Source organism: Phalacrocorax aristotelis, chromosome 3 (genome assembly GCF_949628215.1).
Source record: "Phalacrocorax aristotelis chromosome 3, bGulAri2.1, whole genome shotgun sequence".
NCBI classification, from domain to species: Eukaryota; Metazoa; Chordata; class Aves; order Suliformes; family Phalacrocoracidae; genus Phalacrocorax; species Phalacrocorax aristotelis.
The window spans coordinates 34,639,850-34,657,310 of record NC_134278.1 but is presented as its reverse complement, the minus strand read 5'-3'; the positions used below and the strand labels follow the sequence as shown (position 1 = coordinate 34,657,310).

Below are 17,461 nucleotides of genomic sequence, written 5' to 3'. Positions count from 1 at the left end.
TGAGTCTTGTTTTTCTCACTCCCTTTCTATACATGAGCAGGAGATCACGGAGATCTTTTTCATCTATCCACTTTGCCCATACCCATCCTCCTTGAGCCTGCCTACCCTCCCCTCATTGCTGATCCTGGATTTCAGTGGCATTCTACTTCCATCCAGAAGGCATGGGCCACACCAAATTTCTGAGGTGTTTGCCAAGCCCAGTTCAGAGTGGTTCCAGACAGCAGAGGTGTTTCTTCAAGACTTTCAGCAGACCACTGAGGGAACTGCTTCTTCAACTCCTTTCTCTAGAGAGTACCTTTCATATACCCTAACCCTACAACCTCTCTTTCCTCTTGTGGAGTCAGTGTCTTAGGTCATCCATAGTATATACTTCCACTAAATGAGTGTCTCATGCTCAGAGACTAATACATCTGTATTATCCGTAGCTTTTCAGAGGTCTTCTCTTTCGTCTGTGTGTTTCTAAGCCAATATCATGGACAGGACAGCAGGGGAAAGAGATCCATTAGTGGCCCTATCAAATCAGATCCAATACTGTCTTCTCATATGATATTTCTCATAGGGTTAGGAAAGATCTTGGAGGTGGAATTTCTTCATAACATAATCTCTGTTATCGGGGAAGAGCAAGCAGCTGAAAAGCATAAAAAGGCTATTTACGGTTTGCTAGTTCTAAATACAGTATGTGCCAATCCCAGCTTAATTTGTTTAAATATAAGTAAATATGTTTGAATTTATAGTACTGAAGCACAGTCTTTCGCAGGACAGGCAGAGATGGGATCCACTCTGCCGTGCCCACACTTTTGGCTGATGAAGCATCTATTACTGTTGCCAGTTTGCAGGATCCTTTGACTCTGCCTTTCATGCTATTTCAGAACAGTGTAAAAATTGCTGGAGAACCTAGCCATAATATTCTTATTTTTGCTTTTGCACTATTGTTGTATTCTACTTCAATAAAAGGAAAATAACTGTAATAACTAGCAGTGTAATCTTGTTCTGTACTGATCTGTGCCTTACCATGGTCTACCACAGGCTCCTGATGAGGCATTTCTGGTCCACGCACCTTTTTCACTCTGACCTTTTCTGCTTGCCAATGTACCACTGGAGTCCTTTGTCTTGCAAATGGACACTGCATTTCTGCAGGAGGACAGGGCTGCTTTGATATAGCTCTGGCCCATGAAAGTGTCCCAGAACTGTCAATCATCCAGCAGTACTTAAAAGGCCAGGCCATCAGACATAAAACAATCACATTAATATGTCCATTCACATAGTATCTAGTTGACCACATTCTTCAATTAGTAAAGTGCTTTGGTACTGATTTAAGACATTTCAGAAGACTGTTCTTATTAACATATTGTCATGGTTTCAGCTGGGATAGAGTTAATTTTCTGCACTGTAGCTGGTATAGTGCTGTGCTTTGGACTTAGTGTGCTGGTGGCACACTGATGTTTTGGTTGTTGCTGGGTAGTGCTTACACTAGTCAGGGACTTTTCTAGCTTCCCGCGCTCTGCCGGGTGCACAACAAGCCAGGAAGGGAGGCGGCACAGCTAAGAGAGCAGATCCAAACTGGCCAAATAGATATTTCATATCATGTAACATCATGCCCAGTACATTAACTGGGGGGAGCTGGCCAGGGTGGGTAGCAATCATGGCTTGGAGACCAACAGCGTCAGTCGGTGGGTGGTGAGCAGTTGCATTGCTTGTTGTTTGGATTTTTGTTTTTTCCTCCTCCTGAGAGTTCATATCTCTCTCTCTCTCGTTATTTTTTTTTCATTATATTACTATTATTATTATTACTGTCGTATTTTAATTATTAAACTGTTCTTATCTCAATCCGCAAGTTTTCTTACTTTGACCCTTCTGATTCTCTTCCCCATCCCACAGGGGAGGGGGGAGTGAGCAAGCAGCTGTGTGGTATTTAGTTGTTGACTGGGACTAAACCACAACACATATTTTATTAAGCTTCCAAAATATACCCTCCTTATAGAGACCATATCTTTAGCAAGAATAACTGATTTGTGTACCTGAAAGACAGCAAACCCTGTTCCCTCTGCTGTCACTGTAACTGTTATCGGTTGTGCAGGGGCAATCTGAAAGAAAGATGAGTAGAACAGTATTTTCATAGCACTTTCAGAGTCAGCAGACTTTGTGAAAACATTCCTCGCTTTCTACAGTACCTCCTTGGTCTGAAGCAGAAAACGGTTTTGCATATCAATTGAAAAGATTTCTGGCATTTTCAAAGAAGTTGCTGTCACTGTTACATCCATTTCTGTTTTGCTTGCAGTAGTGAGAGTTGCAAATAGACTCAAGGCTTGCAAAGCCACCACCGTGTCCTGTTGAGAGAAAGAAATCCTGTATTAAATAGAAGAAGCCTGCACAATGAACTGTGTATAGGCCATGCCTGGGGGAGCTCACGGTCCCTGCATTGTCCCATTTGTTGATTACGTTGGAGTCTTCATGCAGCTGCCTCCACATCTCTGTTGGGATTGCACTGGCACGAAGAATCCCAGCACAGAAGAGGGATAGCAACACAGGACAAGGTAGCTACTGTGACATGCCGTGGAGATCAAGGTGGGAGTCAGCTAAGTAAGTTTTCCTCTTGTGCAAGGTATGTGGAAGACCTGACACCCCAGTACAAACAACAGTCAGAATCACACACCACACAGACAGTAAAGAGAAAGCCAACGAGGACAGTAATGATACTGTTACTTTCTGGATTTATTTAGTGACTATGCATTAAATTTCCAGTACTGCACAGGAGTTATTCAGGGTACCTTGATCACCAAAGCAAAAGCTATAGGCCTGAAAAACTATTAACATTTATTAAAAAACAAAAAGCCAGAAATGAGTTTTTATCAGCCCCCGGCAGCAATTTCAAAGGGGTTCTGCCCAGTTTTTATACTGTACATTTGATCAAAAGGTTTTGTGCAATTGTTTAACCACTGCAGAATATGCTTATGGGCATATATATGCTTATTATCATATATATATCTAAAATTCTCTTTTGTTTATCTTTGTGTATGATTGCAGGCTTAGCTCTCCAGGTTTTGAACACAAGAGGCAGTTTTTGAACATTGGGTCCAGCACAGTTTAGTGAATGAGAATTTCAAAAAAATACAGTAATCGATTATGCCTCTAATGCTTCTCAGGGATTTTTGGTGTTCACGTATCTCATTTTGCACCTATTTTTAACCAGCAGGCTCAGCATACAGGGCTGTTTTATTCATTCTTAGGTAACAAAATTACGGTAACAAAATTCTAACATAACAGAAGCTCATTAACTACGACATGGTGATTGTGCCATACCTTAAGGTACCAGCATGTGCTGCCTATTGACTCTAAATGATTAGAAACCACTCTCCTTCCCATGCCACATCTTTGTCTGAGATGACCTGCTTCACTGGTTAAAATCCAGGAAGATCAGCTGATTACCAACAGTGCCAAAGTCACCAGGAAACGGTCACAGCCGAAACATGAGGTGCACGGCCCAGCATTACAATGCCGGGTCCAATACACAACCTAAAGAGTTAGGGAGTATGGTCTCAACCCAGACTCATAGGCCCCTCTTGCCCAGCAACACAGGCTTTTCAGAATTTGCTACTCTTCCCTACCCTTTAAATCTACATTCATATATATGCAATTTTTTGTATGGATTGTTTTCCTGTGTATATGAGATATGTACAGTTTATGCTCAAACATTAAAAGCATCACAAAGCAAAATGTACTGATTGCAAATACATAGTAAGCTATATCACATATACAAATTGCAGTGAGTTACCACACCCTAACTTAGAAAACATTACACGTGCAACTGATTACTTTCCTCCTTACTGTTTAACAATATATTAAGTTTCTAATGTAATAAATTCATGGAAGGAAACACTCCAAACATTTTTTTAAGCAATCTTAGAAGTTAAAAAAAAATATGGGGTCATTTCCACAAATTTAAGAAGGCATCTAGGGAGACATTGGAACAATTTTTAAATCAAAATAGTTTAGACTATGGGAGAACAAAAGGATTAAATTAATTTCTTAACTTCACCCTCAGGGGAAATGGTACACTGTTGGATTTTCAAACTTTCATGTAAAAATATTTTATGGAGAATAGAGAAAAGCTTTTCCAACTCATTTAGTGCTTCAATCAGCCTCTTCAAATAATACGCAAGTATTAACATATTAGAAAAGTACTAGAACCTCAGGGGAACCAGGCTGGTTCTTAAACTGCATTTTATTTAGTAGAACTAATTTCTCTTAGATTAATAACAACAAACATTTGAAAATAATGAAGGATAGCCTGTCCAGCTTGGTACCAAGCAGGATGATGAAATGTGACATTTTATTGTGACCAGCATTTGTAGCTAATTTAAAAGCTAGTTTAAATTAACGCAACCCAAAGTACTATATAAATTTCCTGGATGCCAGCACAGCTTACAAGATGTGGTTTCAATAACATGGAAACCTCCTGGAGATAATGTAGATCTTCCAAATTTCATGGCCCATCAAAAATTTATGTAATAATGAGGACAAAGTGCATTATTAAGACCAACTGCCAACAAAGGCACTAGGTCAAGCTGCTTCTCTAAAACCTACTCCCTTTTCTTATCTTACTTAATAGACTTTCAGGAGTTTGAGGGTCCACATATGGAAAGAATAGAAAGAGGTTTCTTTCCTTGGAAAGAAAGTAAGCACAGATATTTATCACGCTTGCTTGGAAAATCTGATTAATTATTTTTCCATGGGCATCACTACTTCTTCTTAATTTAAGACCTTTTGTTATTAATATTTTATATAATCAAGGTGACCCACTAATTGGGGTTTTTTTAATTATACTTGCCAAAATGCTAAAACTGGTAGTCCAGGTTTCAGACGCCAATATCACAAAGGATGCAAACCTGCACGTAACCAAGGCTGTTACAGCAAAACAAAATTCAGTAATTGTTTTGTAAAAACCAAATGGTCCCTTTTTTCTTTTTTTTTTTTTTAATACACAGTGCTTATTTAGAAAGCGTAACAAAGCCCCTTGAGACAGGCTATTACCTGAGTAGATGAAAATCCCCCAAGGTGGTTTCTTTGCTGACTTAACCATTTCATAATAGGGATCCCCTCTGCTAATCTGTCTTGATGAAAGTGCGAGAGCAGAGCATACGCTGCAAGTTCAATATCGATGGATCGTGGCTGCCATGAATCAGAAATTTCAGAAGCAGGTGTTATCCAGAAACGAAATTCTCCTGCAAAAGGAACCAATAATAACCTCAGATCCACAGACTGAAGTCTTTGGACTTCTGGGAAAGAATTAAGGGAAACATCCTAATTAATGCTTACATACGGGATCTAGCAAGGTTCTTTAAAATTGTCTTAATGTTTAGACATATGTCCCATAAAGGACTGGCTTAAGCACTTCCTCAGCCATGGCTGAATCTAGATACAAAAAAAGTTGGAGTCCAAATAATCACTCCCATTGATTTCAGTGAACTTTATGTTGATCCTTTTGCTCTCAGCCTGAAGTGCTCGCGTAAAAGGAGCCTTTGTGAAATGGCCACCTTTTCGCTGGGGTGCTTCTTTCTCTTTGGGACTAGAGAAGGCACCTCAGGTGCACCGTTGCTCACTAGGCTCGTTCTTGAGTGATGCCTTCCAAAACAGTGACTCCCTCCCTTCCCAAAAGTGACTGTTTGAAAGGCCTAACTCAGTATACACAGAGCGACACCCAAGAAGCTGTTTCATCAAACAATTCATTTGAATTTTTCAAGCGGACAGTTACTATTTCAAAACTATTTCAAAAACTTCCATTTCTTATACTCTGTATGGTCTATTCTTCCCCCAAAATAGGGAACAAAATTCAGTCATGCTGAACTCAGGTTAAACAAGATGAGAAGACGGGTCCCTACTGAAAATGGAACACACCTCTATATTGTCTTACAGAAAGTCCAATCCTTCAACTCTTCATTCCGATACTGATTTTAAGTAATTGACCCCTCACCCACTCCTGACCTATCCAAATTACTTCGGAATAGCTAACCCCATCCATCTCCCTTTAACCAGGCTGATCTTAAAAGTGCACATAATAACATGGAAAAACTGTCAAGTATTGTCCTTCAATAGCACCATGGTACTCCTATCAGAAACACAGTAACTGAGACTGAAAGACCTAGCTTTGTTGTGAATTGTCATTCATTTATGGACACTTTTCATTAAGGCTGTCTTGGAAGTTCTTATTCTCTATATCATACTCAAAACATTTTAGTTCGGAAGAAAGGTTCTCTTCATCTCTAATTCTATATGCAGCTGTAGATACATAATAGGTATTTTAAAATTTGACAAAAATCCATCTATACAATTGTATAAGATAGTTGTGCAATACCTTGGTGTTCTGCCCTCTGGTTCAGTATATTCAGTGCTTCCTTTGCTTTTGTGCTTTTTGCCCAGGACAATGCATATGTCACAAGTGCCAAAGTGTAATTATCTGAAATGCCTTCTAATTTATCTTCTAGAAAGTTTGTAGCACTCTTGATGACATAAACATGCTGGAAATGAAGATCATATTGAAGAATGTACCGTGAATAAAATATATATTGAAATATTGTAATTTAGAAGAAAAATTTGTACAGAAACAGAAACATTACTATCATCAAACAACAACCAAGAAATACTGAAAATCTCATTCAGAGTCGCAGGCACGAACCTCAAAGGCAAGCCTTTTGATCTGGCACAGTCTTTTAGGAACGTGAGTAATCTCAGTGAAATCAATGGGAATGACTTAATATCTCTAAGGATAGTTCCCCCATAAATTTTGTTGCAAGTTCTTGGACTAAAGCCACGACAATATTCTTGCTAAAAGCAACTGCCTTTAGATTTTGCAAAGGCACATAAAATTGAAGGGCCTAACGGCACAACTTTGTATTGATTCAGGTAGATGAGCTAAAGTACAGGGAAAATTAACAAAATCAGATTAAATTTTGTCGCTGTTCAGGTGTCCCTCTACTTCCTTAAACTACCAAGTGTTTAGCAGGTAGTATGACCATTTATGAAGTGTTCCAGTAACTATGAATTCTATTTACAAATTCCAGTACCCGTTTATCTGGGAACCCTAGGAGGGATGACATGATGTAAGCTGTGAGAGTGACTGGATTATTGGTGCCTCCTTGAAGATCACTGTGTAACACTTTCCCAGGCTCATGAAATTCTCCATTTAATTTCTGATGCCGGACAATCCATTCAGCTGTATCCATGAGTACATCTTGATCAATATCTATGAATTGACGAGCTTGGAGGAAACACCTTAATACAAAAGCCGATAACCTTGGGGAAAAGGTTAATCAAATATGACAAAATTAGCAACGTATTACAGTTTCTTCTGTTTAAGATGACGTAAGAATACTGTGACGCATAAGGTGTTCTACCCACACCTCCCAAGCATAGAGGAAAATGCATGCCTCACCCAGACAAGCAAGGAGATTAAGCTTAATCCACTTCTTCCTAAAGACCACCCCTTTTGCAGCTGTTGTGCTTCAAAAATAAACAGAGTATAGACTCCAAGTCTGCCAGCACGTTTATTCAAATGTTGCTCTCCTGCCTTTGCTGCTAGGCTAACGTGGCAAAATCATAGTTTACAAAGTAATGCAGTTATGAGAGTGATGTTAATTATCACGATCATTCTTGTAATTATATCATCGAAACAACCTTTGTTGCTTTATTCATTGATAATGCCAAGTTCTGCTTTGACCCCCTTGTTTGCCAAACATGCATTCATATAGCCTGTCACTGCACTATTTAAGTACCAGAGTTGCCTATATAATTATCTTCAGTTTCCAATCCATCAGTACTGAGTCTAAGGCAAATCCCGTTGGTGTCAACGAAAGATGCTCACTGACTCCAGAAGGAGTGACTCAATCAGTGGCACAGTAACTGGGATGGTCCTGTTTAAAATCAGTAGCATGTACTGAAATACATACGCATATTTAAACTAACTGAGTGCTGGAACTTGTCTCCATTATCTATCTAGCTTCCACTACTATGATCAATATACTTCTCGGGGGAAATTCAGCACTGAAAAGGCCTTCTCAGCTGTATTTAGAGTCTCTCAAAAAGGAGGTGTAAGAGAGCTAAGCAGGACAAATTTTTGCCACCAGTAACTCTCTTCACCCCCCAGGAAATGCCTCAGTCAGTCCTCTGCCTCCAGTATGGAGAGAACTGCAAATCTTTTTGAAGCAGTGATGATCACACAGCCCTAAATGGTTTCAGTCAACTGGAAGAATAAGTCATTTAATTATTATTCTTCATTCCTATGAGGAAAGCATCAGAAAAAATTTCAGACCAACCTATTCCCCTGGCTAGAATAATTCATCATTCATCTGCAAAATTAAAAAGCCTTGCCCTGATAATGGCTTTGACAGCAAGTTATCCAGCGGAATGACCTTAAAGCTGGCCTAAACACTTAATGAAAACCAGGCAGAAGGCTAATACAGCTGGAAATTTTTACCAGCTTCACAAAAAAGTTTTAGTCGCAGGGAAAATATCTAAAATACTCAAATTCCACAGTGAATCTGGCAGAACTACTTACCATGTGCTCCCAGAGGGATCTTCATTTCCAAAGGCACTGAAAGAGCCATCATCCCTCTGGAAAAGCAGCTCTCTCTGGTAGCCTAAAGTGGAAAAGCAGAGGAAAGTATTGAACACTTTCCTCTCATGCGGGTTCTTGCACAAACTGTCTGCTGATGTGACACAAGGCACTTTCTAAGGCCGAGGAGGGCATAACTTGAGCTCATATTTCATAATAAATCTCCCAAATATGTAGCAACGCATGCAGAAGATGATGAGAAAGCGGCAGCAGTAACACAAAGGATCCATCTACAAAAGCAGAACCAGCAGCTCATCTGCCACCGACACACAACAGCGCGGTGCAGAGAGACATGCTCCCACGTAACTCAGTGGCTCCAGAAGCACACCAGCGAGCACAGAGCAGAGTAGCAGCTATAGCTCAGTGCTTTGGGGGAGCTGGAGTTGTGCACCTACAGAAACACTCTTATCTTTCCAGCAGAAGAAAGGACAAGCAAAATGAAGTATTTTCCAACTGTAAGGGCGAGGGTACAGCAGTTACAAATGCCACTGAAAAAAGACCCTTTCAGCAGCTTGCTTTTGCCAAATCAAAGAACTAGCTATCAGAAAAAGTGTGCTGGAAGAGGCTGTTCTGAAGTGAGTGAAAAATTTCAAAAGACCTGAAGGTGCTGCATTCCTGAGAAGGATCCAAGTAAAATGTATCCCAGGATTTTTCAGTATCCAGAACAAGTGCAGCTTTCTCCTAATGTCTGAATACCTATAATAAAGGGCCCCATGAGCTCACTAGTTGCTCACGACCACCAGCAGCATCCTTATTGAATAGTTACTTTGGTGCAGAACCAATGTTCATTAATGTTAGAAATTAAGAGCTTCCTATGGAAACTACAGTAAGTAGCATATCAATACCTAAAGCCTTCCTTCTCTTACATTTTGCTTGCCATTTGTGTATCAAGAACAATAATGATATCTATTTATAGCATTTCACAAGATCTCTTTTATTATTTTCCCCCACCTCGTCTTTTTCTTTGGCTTTACTATTTTGGCTATTATAATTAAGAAAGTATATTCATTAGTTTAACACCTGACAGATACAGACACAATACTGAATCAGCCAGGCAGCAGGAAAACCTTCAGGCAACCATCATTAAGTCCTACACAAATGAATGAATTTACAAATGCATCCTGTCAGGTCCATCCAACTACAACCATTCCATTGCGTGCTGGTTTTGGCTGGGATAGAGTTAATTTTCTCCACAGTAGCTGTTACGGAGCTGTGTTTCGGATTTGTGCTGAAAACAGTGTTGATAATACAGGGATGTTTTCGTTACAGCTGAGCAGTGCTTACACTGAGTCAAGGCCTTTTCTGCCTCTCACCCCACCCCACCAGCGAGGAGGCTGGGGGTGCACAAGGAGTTTGGAGGGGACACAGCCAGGCCAGCTGAGCCCAACTGACCAAAGGGATATTCCACACCATATGACATCAATAAAAGCTGGTGGAAGAAGGAAGAGGGGGATGTTGGGGGTGATAGTGTTTGTCTTCCCAAGTAACTATTACACGTGATGGAGCCCTGCTTTCCTGGAGATGGCTGAGCACCTGGCTGCCAGTGGGAAGTAGCGAATGAATTCACTGTCTTGCTTTGCTGGTGTGAGCGGCTTTTTCTTTGCCTGTTAAACTGCCTTTATCTCAACCCATGAGTTTTCTCACTTTTGGTCTTCCAATACTCTCCCTCATCCCACCAGGGAGGAGTGAGCAAGTGGCTGTGTGGGACTTAGTTGCTTGTTGGGGTTAAACCACAACACCCTGCAAAATGTTCTGTGCTTTCACCAATACAGGATTTATCACCTGCTTACATATTATCCTGAATATAGATACATATTGACCAATTACCTAGGAACAAAATTACCAAGGAACAAAAAGCCTGGTCCCTCAATCTCAGTCACAGTGTAAAATGAAATCCTAGTTGGGGTCTATCTATAATAGAACAGATATAAAGATGTGAATCTGAACTGCTACAGTATACCAGTGCACCTTGCCATATAAACTCTTACCCCAGTAGCATCAGGTTTAGGTTTTGCCTCTTTAGAAGAGTTTGAAATTACAATTTGCGCTTAAATATAGGGGGTTTATAATATATTTAGCACATCTACAGTGGTTAATTACATGATTAAAACTGGGGAATCTTTCCCATACAGACAAATCTGTCATCTCAGTTAACAATCTTGAGGAGTCAAGCACTCTTGAGTGGGAGAAAAAAAGAAGGAATGAGTGGCATTTCTCACCAAGGAAAGCAGAAGTCACTGTCAAAGGTTAAGCCTCAAAATAATGTACTAACAAGAACACAAATATATGCAAATATACAAATAGATTGCTTCCTCTTCAAAAGTATCTGACTGCAAGTCCTGAAAACTGAGGTCCGCTTCTTTGCAGAATAGGCAATATACAGACATAAGTATTATAATCACCACCCCGCTGGTAGTGTAAAAGCACTAAGCTAAGACCAACAGCCAACTTAACAAAGACCGCTCAGCAGCCCTTACACAGGGATAAATTTATCTCAGAATTTGTTAAGGTTGGGAGGGAACAGAAAGATGAGCAGAACCAGAGAGAGGACAGAGTGATCACTCAGCTATTTCCTCCAGTCTGCTTCCTTTCTTCTCAATGCCAACCCCGTTGCAGTCACGCAAAATTCTCCTAACACGAGCGTATCTAACATGGGAAAGCCTGCAGAAATGCTGGAACAGGAGACCTGGGGGCTGTGAACCACAGCGTTCGTTCCAACGGACACTCAATCAGACATGAAAAACGATACTTCAAATGTCAACACATGCAAGTGGAAAGGCAAGGAAAAGAAGGATCCTATTATGAAGATGTACACTAGTACTCCCAGAGGACTGGCTGGAACCCAAGAGATGTAGGAGGCTCACTGAGCAAGGCTGAAAGAGGAGTGCAATCAGGATGGAAAGGCCTTCAGAAATATGTGAAAGACTAAAGTGTCTCACACTTCAAACAGCTTGGAAATACTGCTCAAACTCGTTGCTCGCTTTGGGTATAGCACCAAAGTTTTCAGACCAACAAGGATTTTATTTTTTTATTTCTGAAGAAGTGATTTCAAGATGGGATCTGTCATTCCCACAACTAAAGGAATTTTTTTTAGAAGGCAACTTTTCTCTTGCTTTGCCTTTGTTCTAGGTAAATAAAAACTGCTAAAAGAAAGATCATATAGCAGTAGTCTCTGCTAGCTATATGACCCCTTCTCACAAGCATTTAGCCTTAAAATTAATTATATCTACTTCAGATTATGAGGTCATTTTTCCAAATATTTAGTGAATTCTGACACGTGAAATAAAGCCTGTTATAAATTAAATTTCATGACAATCCTTTCAAAAACTGAACTTATAAAAGTTACATCCCAAACTAAAGATAAATTTCAACTTTAAGATTACATTTTTTTAAAAATCAGTGCAACAACTGAAATCAATTGTTAATAAAGGAAAATACCAGAATATTTTTTATATTGTGGTTCTTTTCTATCTTAAGGTTACAAATATTTCAGCATACTTACTGTTTTGGCTAGCACAGTGTTAAAAACATGTACCTAAATTCAAAGCCCCAGGAACAAGTAACGTAACACAATGCTTTCTATATATGTGACATTTAATGCTATAATTTTCACTTGCTTTGAAATCACTTTAATAAATCTGTTACTGGAAAACTTCAGAAAATTACGGTAGCAAACTCAGGGTTCAAATAGTAGATTGCTTACAAACTTCAGCGTAGCTGCTTACATAACACATCTCTTCCCCCCCATCTTACTTTCCAACTAACCATGCAGTAGGAAGGGTTTAAAAAAAAGCATTTAACTGCTTTTGACAGAAAATTGGGATCCTGATGAAAGGGAAATTTATTTTGAGCTGTGTCTTTTCCAAGGGAAATGTCAACAACTTAAAAAAAAATCTAATACAAAAAAAAAAAACATTGAAGACTTACAGGGTGTAAACAAAGTTTGAAAATGTCATCATGGTGCCTTAGTAGGGGTGTAGCCCACATGAGGATGGACTCATTCCTGTCTGTGAACCAGGTTCTCAACATGCAGACTGACATGTGGCGAGCATGGTACATTGCAGTTAGACGCTGATCCAAAAGGCACAGAGAAGCATAATGCAGCTATGTTCTCCATACTTTGTGATGCCCTGGAGTATTTCCCGATTAAAATATACAACAATTTCCAACTGAAATTTTCCTTTTGATTTCCATCACAGAGTTCACTTCTGACAAAGTCTAAAACTTGGGTGGGTGAAAGCCTGCCACCAGAGGAAACGCCACTCCTCGAGCTCTACAAGGACGTGGCAGGATGGGGATGGTGTCACTGAAGACAGATAAACATGTGGGATGAATACGGTTCACTCTGCTTACTGACTAATTTTCAACCTCTGTGCGTCAAGCAGAGGTCAGAAATGTTTGCTCACAGATGGTTTTATCAATGGAGAAATAACAACCACCTGGGAACTCGATATGAATTACCTTCTAAGACGCATTTTTCATCTGAGGAAAAGAAAGATCGGCTTTTTTCCCAGCTCTCATGACACCAACAGAACAGTACTTGAAATACCAAAGGCAAAGTCACAGATATCTTTTTACTAGTAAGAGTTCTTAAAAATCTAACATCTTTCTTTTAAGCATACAGACCTTTTCTCATAAATGATACAGCTTTTGATTTAATATCCTCTCTCAGCTGCCTGGTTTTAGTCAGGTATTGCAAAACATAAACATTTGGAGCAAAATTGATCATATTCTGTTCACCGCAGCCATAAGGCATCTTAATCAATGATGACAAACCATTGATAGAAGGCCCAAGTATATCACCTGAAAGATAAAATTTAATGAAAATAAATTAAAGCTTATTGTGAGTAAATGCATACCTCACACATAAAGGGTGGTATCACCTGAACTGGGAGAAAACATGATACATTAGGAAAGTTTGCACTAAACTCCACTAACCAGGCAGAAAAGATACATCTTCTGATCAACTTTGTGCCCACTGACCCATCTCCCCACAGATCTTTCCAACTACAGAGTAATTTCAAACAGCCACCATTTAAAAAAAAATTACAAAAGATATTCAATCCAGGAAAATGTTTCAGTAATGGTAGGTATTTGAAACTTCCTCTATTTTTTCTCTCACCCACAGTTATCAAAGCCCAGGTGTCGCAAGAAACAACAATCAGTCAGGTTTTAGGTTTTATTCTTTAGATAAGCAGAATTAAAACGGGACACTAGCAAACTTTGCAGGACCTTCCTTATTAAAATCCAACTCCATCTGTAACTCTGAAGATAGATAGTCAATACCATAATATCATAAACTAAATAAATTAAAGGAATAGCACACTCCATCCATAAGGTCTCCCTATGCTTAGTCTAATGCCTGATGGTAAATTCTTTTGAATTAATGATTCAACCTATTATATAGCAATTGTTGTACTTGACAGAGTTTACTACTGGACACTGCTCTGTTCTTTAAAACCACTGCTCCCTGCAGTGCAGAAAATGCCAGCAGCTGGATTATGGGCACATATATCTTAGATACTGAGTTCAACAAAAGCCCAGCAGGCAAAAAAAATTAAAAACCAGAAAATAATAAATAATAAAGACGGATACAGAATAAGATAGTCCTTACCAACAGCAGTGACTTGAACTCTCTCACTGCCACTTACAACATCAGAAGGAAAAGTGAAATCCAAAGTTTTTGACACTGCTTGTGGTTTATTCCCAGTCAAATCCAAAACAACTGTCTGAGAATATGTGTGTTCCAATCCTTCAGCCTATCAAAATAATGACAGGATTATTGTAATCTCCAACAGTTCATCGCTTTTAGGACAGGAGTTATGTGCTTACTGTACTGAGGGATCTAAAACACTGTCAGGTATTCTGTGCTGCTTGCTAACACACCAAGAACCTGAGCTATTGGTCCATCCAACTGACACGTTTTTCTTATAAAGACCCATGTCCACTATTTGCTTCTTGAGACCACATGTCAATTACAAAAATACACCTGCAACGTCAATGAGAGCACCTCTGATTCCAGTGGGCTCCATGCCAGGCACGGAGCTCCGTGGCTGAGCACGCGCCAAGGCCAGAGGTGGTACCTTTCATGCTGTCCGCAATCCTACAGCCTGTCAGACAAGGAGGACTTAAACTGAAGTAAGGTACGTGGCCATAAAGGTTTCATTTCCTCACGCATGCAAAATCCCTTGAGAAAAACTGCCCTTGAAGCAGTGAAAGTAAATGGGTTTCTTTCCTCAGCGCACACCTTAGTCTCACAGGCTTTAATTCTCTTCTGCACAACTGACCTTCAACAGAAAGGGCAGTAAGTGGCTCCACCTGAAAACAGCTCACAACCCTGCAAGACAGTGGTTTTAAGCAGTTTAAGGAGAGGCTGAGAGAGCTGCCTCTGTTCAGCCTGGAGAAGAGAAGGCCCAGGGTGACCTCATCAATGTGTATAAATACCTGAAGGGAGGGTATAGAGAAGATGGAGCTAAGCTCTTCTCAGTGGTGCCCAATAGTAGAATGGGAGGCAATGCACACAAGCTGAAATAAAGGTACTTCCTTTTAAACATAAAAACATACTTTTTTTAACTGCGAGGGTGTTCAAGCACTGCAATAAGCTGCCCAGAGAGGCTGTGAGGTCCCTGTCCATGGAGATATTTAAAACCTGACTGTACATGGGTCTGAGCAGGAAGGATGGACTACTCCCTTCCAACCTCAACCATTCTCTGATTCTATGATCTTAAGCATGAGATGTACAAATGTCTACCACCTTCCACTGAAATGTACATGGCAGACTTAGATGTCCAAAGTTAGGCAAGTCTTATCAGTTTCTGGTTTATCAGAAAGTCTGGGGGCTAAATTTCCATTAATAGCAAAATACAGAAACGTTCATATAAAATAGGCTTTGAACTAAAGCCAGGTGTATAGCAAAACTGATTGCTCTTATCCATAACACAGTTATTTGGTCTACTCTCCACAGATTATTAAGCTAGCTGTAGCACCAGGTGTTCACTGATGCCCAAATAGGTTTCACCTCGCTTTCAGAAGCATTTGATGCACTATGTGTTGTAGAATAGATCTATGTGTTCATTCCTGGAAGGGGATCTAAAGAATTTTAAAAGATAAATTATTTTAAAAGAAGTGTTTTCTACTTAAAGCCACCTGACCCGAAACCAACCTTACAGAGCAAGAGGCAGACAAGTAAATTGGTTTGACTTTTTGATGCACTCTGTTGTCTATTTTAGGTAACCATTTATTTCAGGAACAAGCCAAGCTGCAGACTGTTTACCTTTACTAAAACTTTCTGCATGATAGCATCAGAAGCAGCAGATGATATTGCTGTCACTTTGATGGGAAGCTCTCCCAGCTGTTTTGGCTTGATTGGGAATTGAACAGTTTTCCCATCTTCACTTGGTACAGATATAGACTGTTGATTTTCTGTACCATTTATTTCATTGGATGTTGGAATAATTTCAAAAGCATCATTCATATCCAGGATCACAGTGACCTGTAAATACAGTAACATTCGCAATACAAAGTGTTAATTTTCATAAGCTGCCACCTTTTTTGTGTATAGAGAAATAGGTTTATGGTTCACCCACTAAAGAAAATATTAAAGTTCTCACAAGAGAAAGACATGGTCTCCCACTGGTGATAAAAACTCTGCAGCGTCTAGTAATATTCAAGTACAAAGAGACTGTTATTTTACCTCAGCTTCTTCTTTCAAATAATTAAAGATGTTCACTTCCAAAAGGAACTGCTCTCCTCTGATGACAGAGTATGGAATGTTCAGGAAAATGAAGAAAGGTTGAAAAGCTTCTAGCTGCAAAACAAAATCAGCAGTGAAACCCTACAATCAGGTACCAGCCCACTTGTCTCCCGGTCACTTTTAAATTCAGGTGACAAAGTATGTTTGCTTGTACTCTGCAGTTACCAAGATGTATTACTGCAGGGCTGAAGCAGAAGCCGAAGATGCTCCTAGTCATTAGCACCTTTGTGGGAACTCAGCAGCACCATTCAGGTGAGAGCTGCTGACAGCTTTGACAGGGCAAATTCCAACAGAGGCACCTGAATTGGGACTAAGAGCCTATCATCTGGCAAGTTTGGAAGCTGTGATCCGTCCTGAAATCTCATTAAGGTAACTGTGAACTGTTTCGAGTGCACAAGTAATGGATGATTAAAAATCTGTCAGTTGCCCTATCTCCATGTCAAGAGAGAAACGTATGTTGGAATACGAAATAACTAACTCTTCCTAATTCTGTAATTCACCAGCACCTTAGAATGATGTGTTATTTTGTAAGGTTAATCTTGGCATAAGTTCTTTCGTTATATTTCTAAAAATGCATCTTTTCTTAACTAAATGAAAAACTGCAGAAATATACCAGCAAGCAGTCACTTTTGTCTGTGAAGAGAGGTTTTTGTATGAAGTCTTGGCTTTTAAAAAGTCAATGGTAAGCTCTCATCAAGCTGAATGGAATCAAAATTCCACTGTTTATGGACATCTGTACAATAAGAATGGCTGAAGCGTGATACCCTAATGTCAACTAAAAATGGTTTTAATTTGGTTTTCATTTTAAAAATTCTTCCAAGTGTTTTCAGTTTCAGTGCCAAAAACCCCTCAGCTTGCTTTCTAGCTAGCTAATAATCCAATGATTTCTTTTAAAAACTTTGAAAAGTTGTTTGCCAAAGCTTTCAGTATCAAAAACTTGTTTAGGTATTACATATCAGAGAAGTTTTGATGGAGAATTTTTGGTTAGTTCTTAGTCAAGGTTTTCCCTATGCACCTACTTTCTTTGTCTTTTTTGTTTTGCTTTTCTCTAAAACTCTTGCAATACTAAACTTTTACACTCAGGAGTATTCTGGTATATA

General features: G+C 39.5%; 1 protein-coding gene across 1 annotated transcript in view; it reads right to left on the bottom strand.

Moving 5' to 3' along the window:
• CD109 (CD109 molecule) overlaps positions 1 to 17,461 on the bottom strand; it is a 77,997-nt gene that overhangs the window by 12,540 nt on the left and 47,996 nt on the right. Inside the window, exons 20-29 of the mRNA XM_075087095.1 lie at positions 16,302 to 16,415; positions 15,882 to 16,100; positions 14,223 to 14,367; positions 13,235 to 13,411; positions 8,552 to 8,633; positions 7,062 to 7,290; positions 6,353 to 6,515; positions 5,032 to 5,222; positions 2,172 to 2,327; positions 2,019 to 2,084 (exon numbers count right to left, since the gene is read on the bottom strand). Of these exons, the coding sequence (XP_074943196.1) occupies positions 2,019 to 2,084; positions 2,172 to 2,327; positions 5,032 to 5,222; positions 6,353 to 6,515; positions 7,062 to 7,290; positions 8,552 to 8,633; positions 13,235 to 13,411; positions 14,223 to 14,367; positions 15,882 to 16,100; positions 16,302 to 16,415 (1,542 nt within the window). The remainder of the gene's footprint in view (positions 1 to 2,018; positions 2,085 to 2,171; positions 2,328 to 5,031; positions 5,223 to 6,352; positions 6,516 to 7,061; positions 7,291 to 8,551; positions 8,634 to 13,234; positions 13,412 to 14,222; positions 14,368 to 15,881; positions 16,101 to 16,301; positions 16,416 to 17,461) is intronic.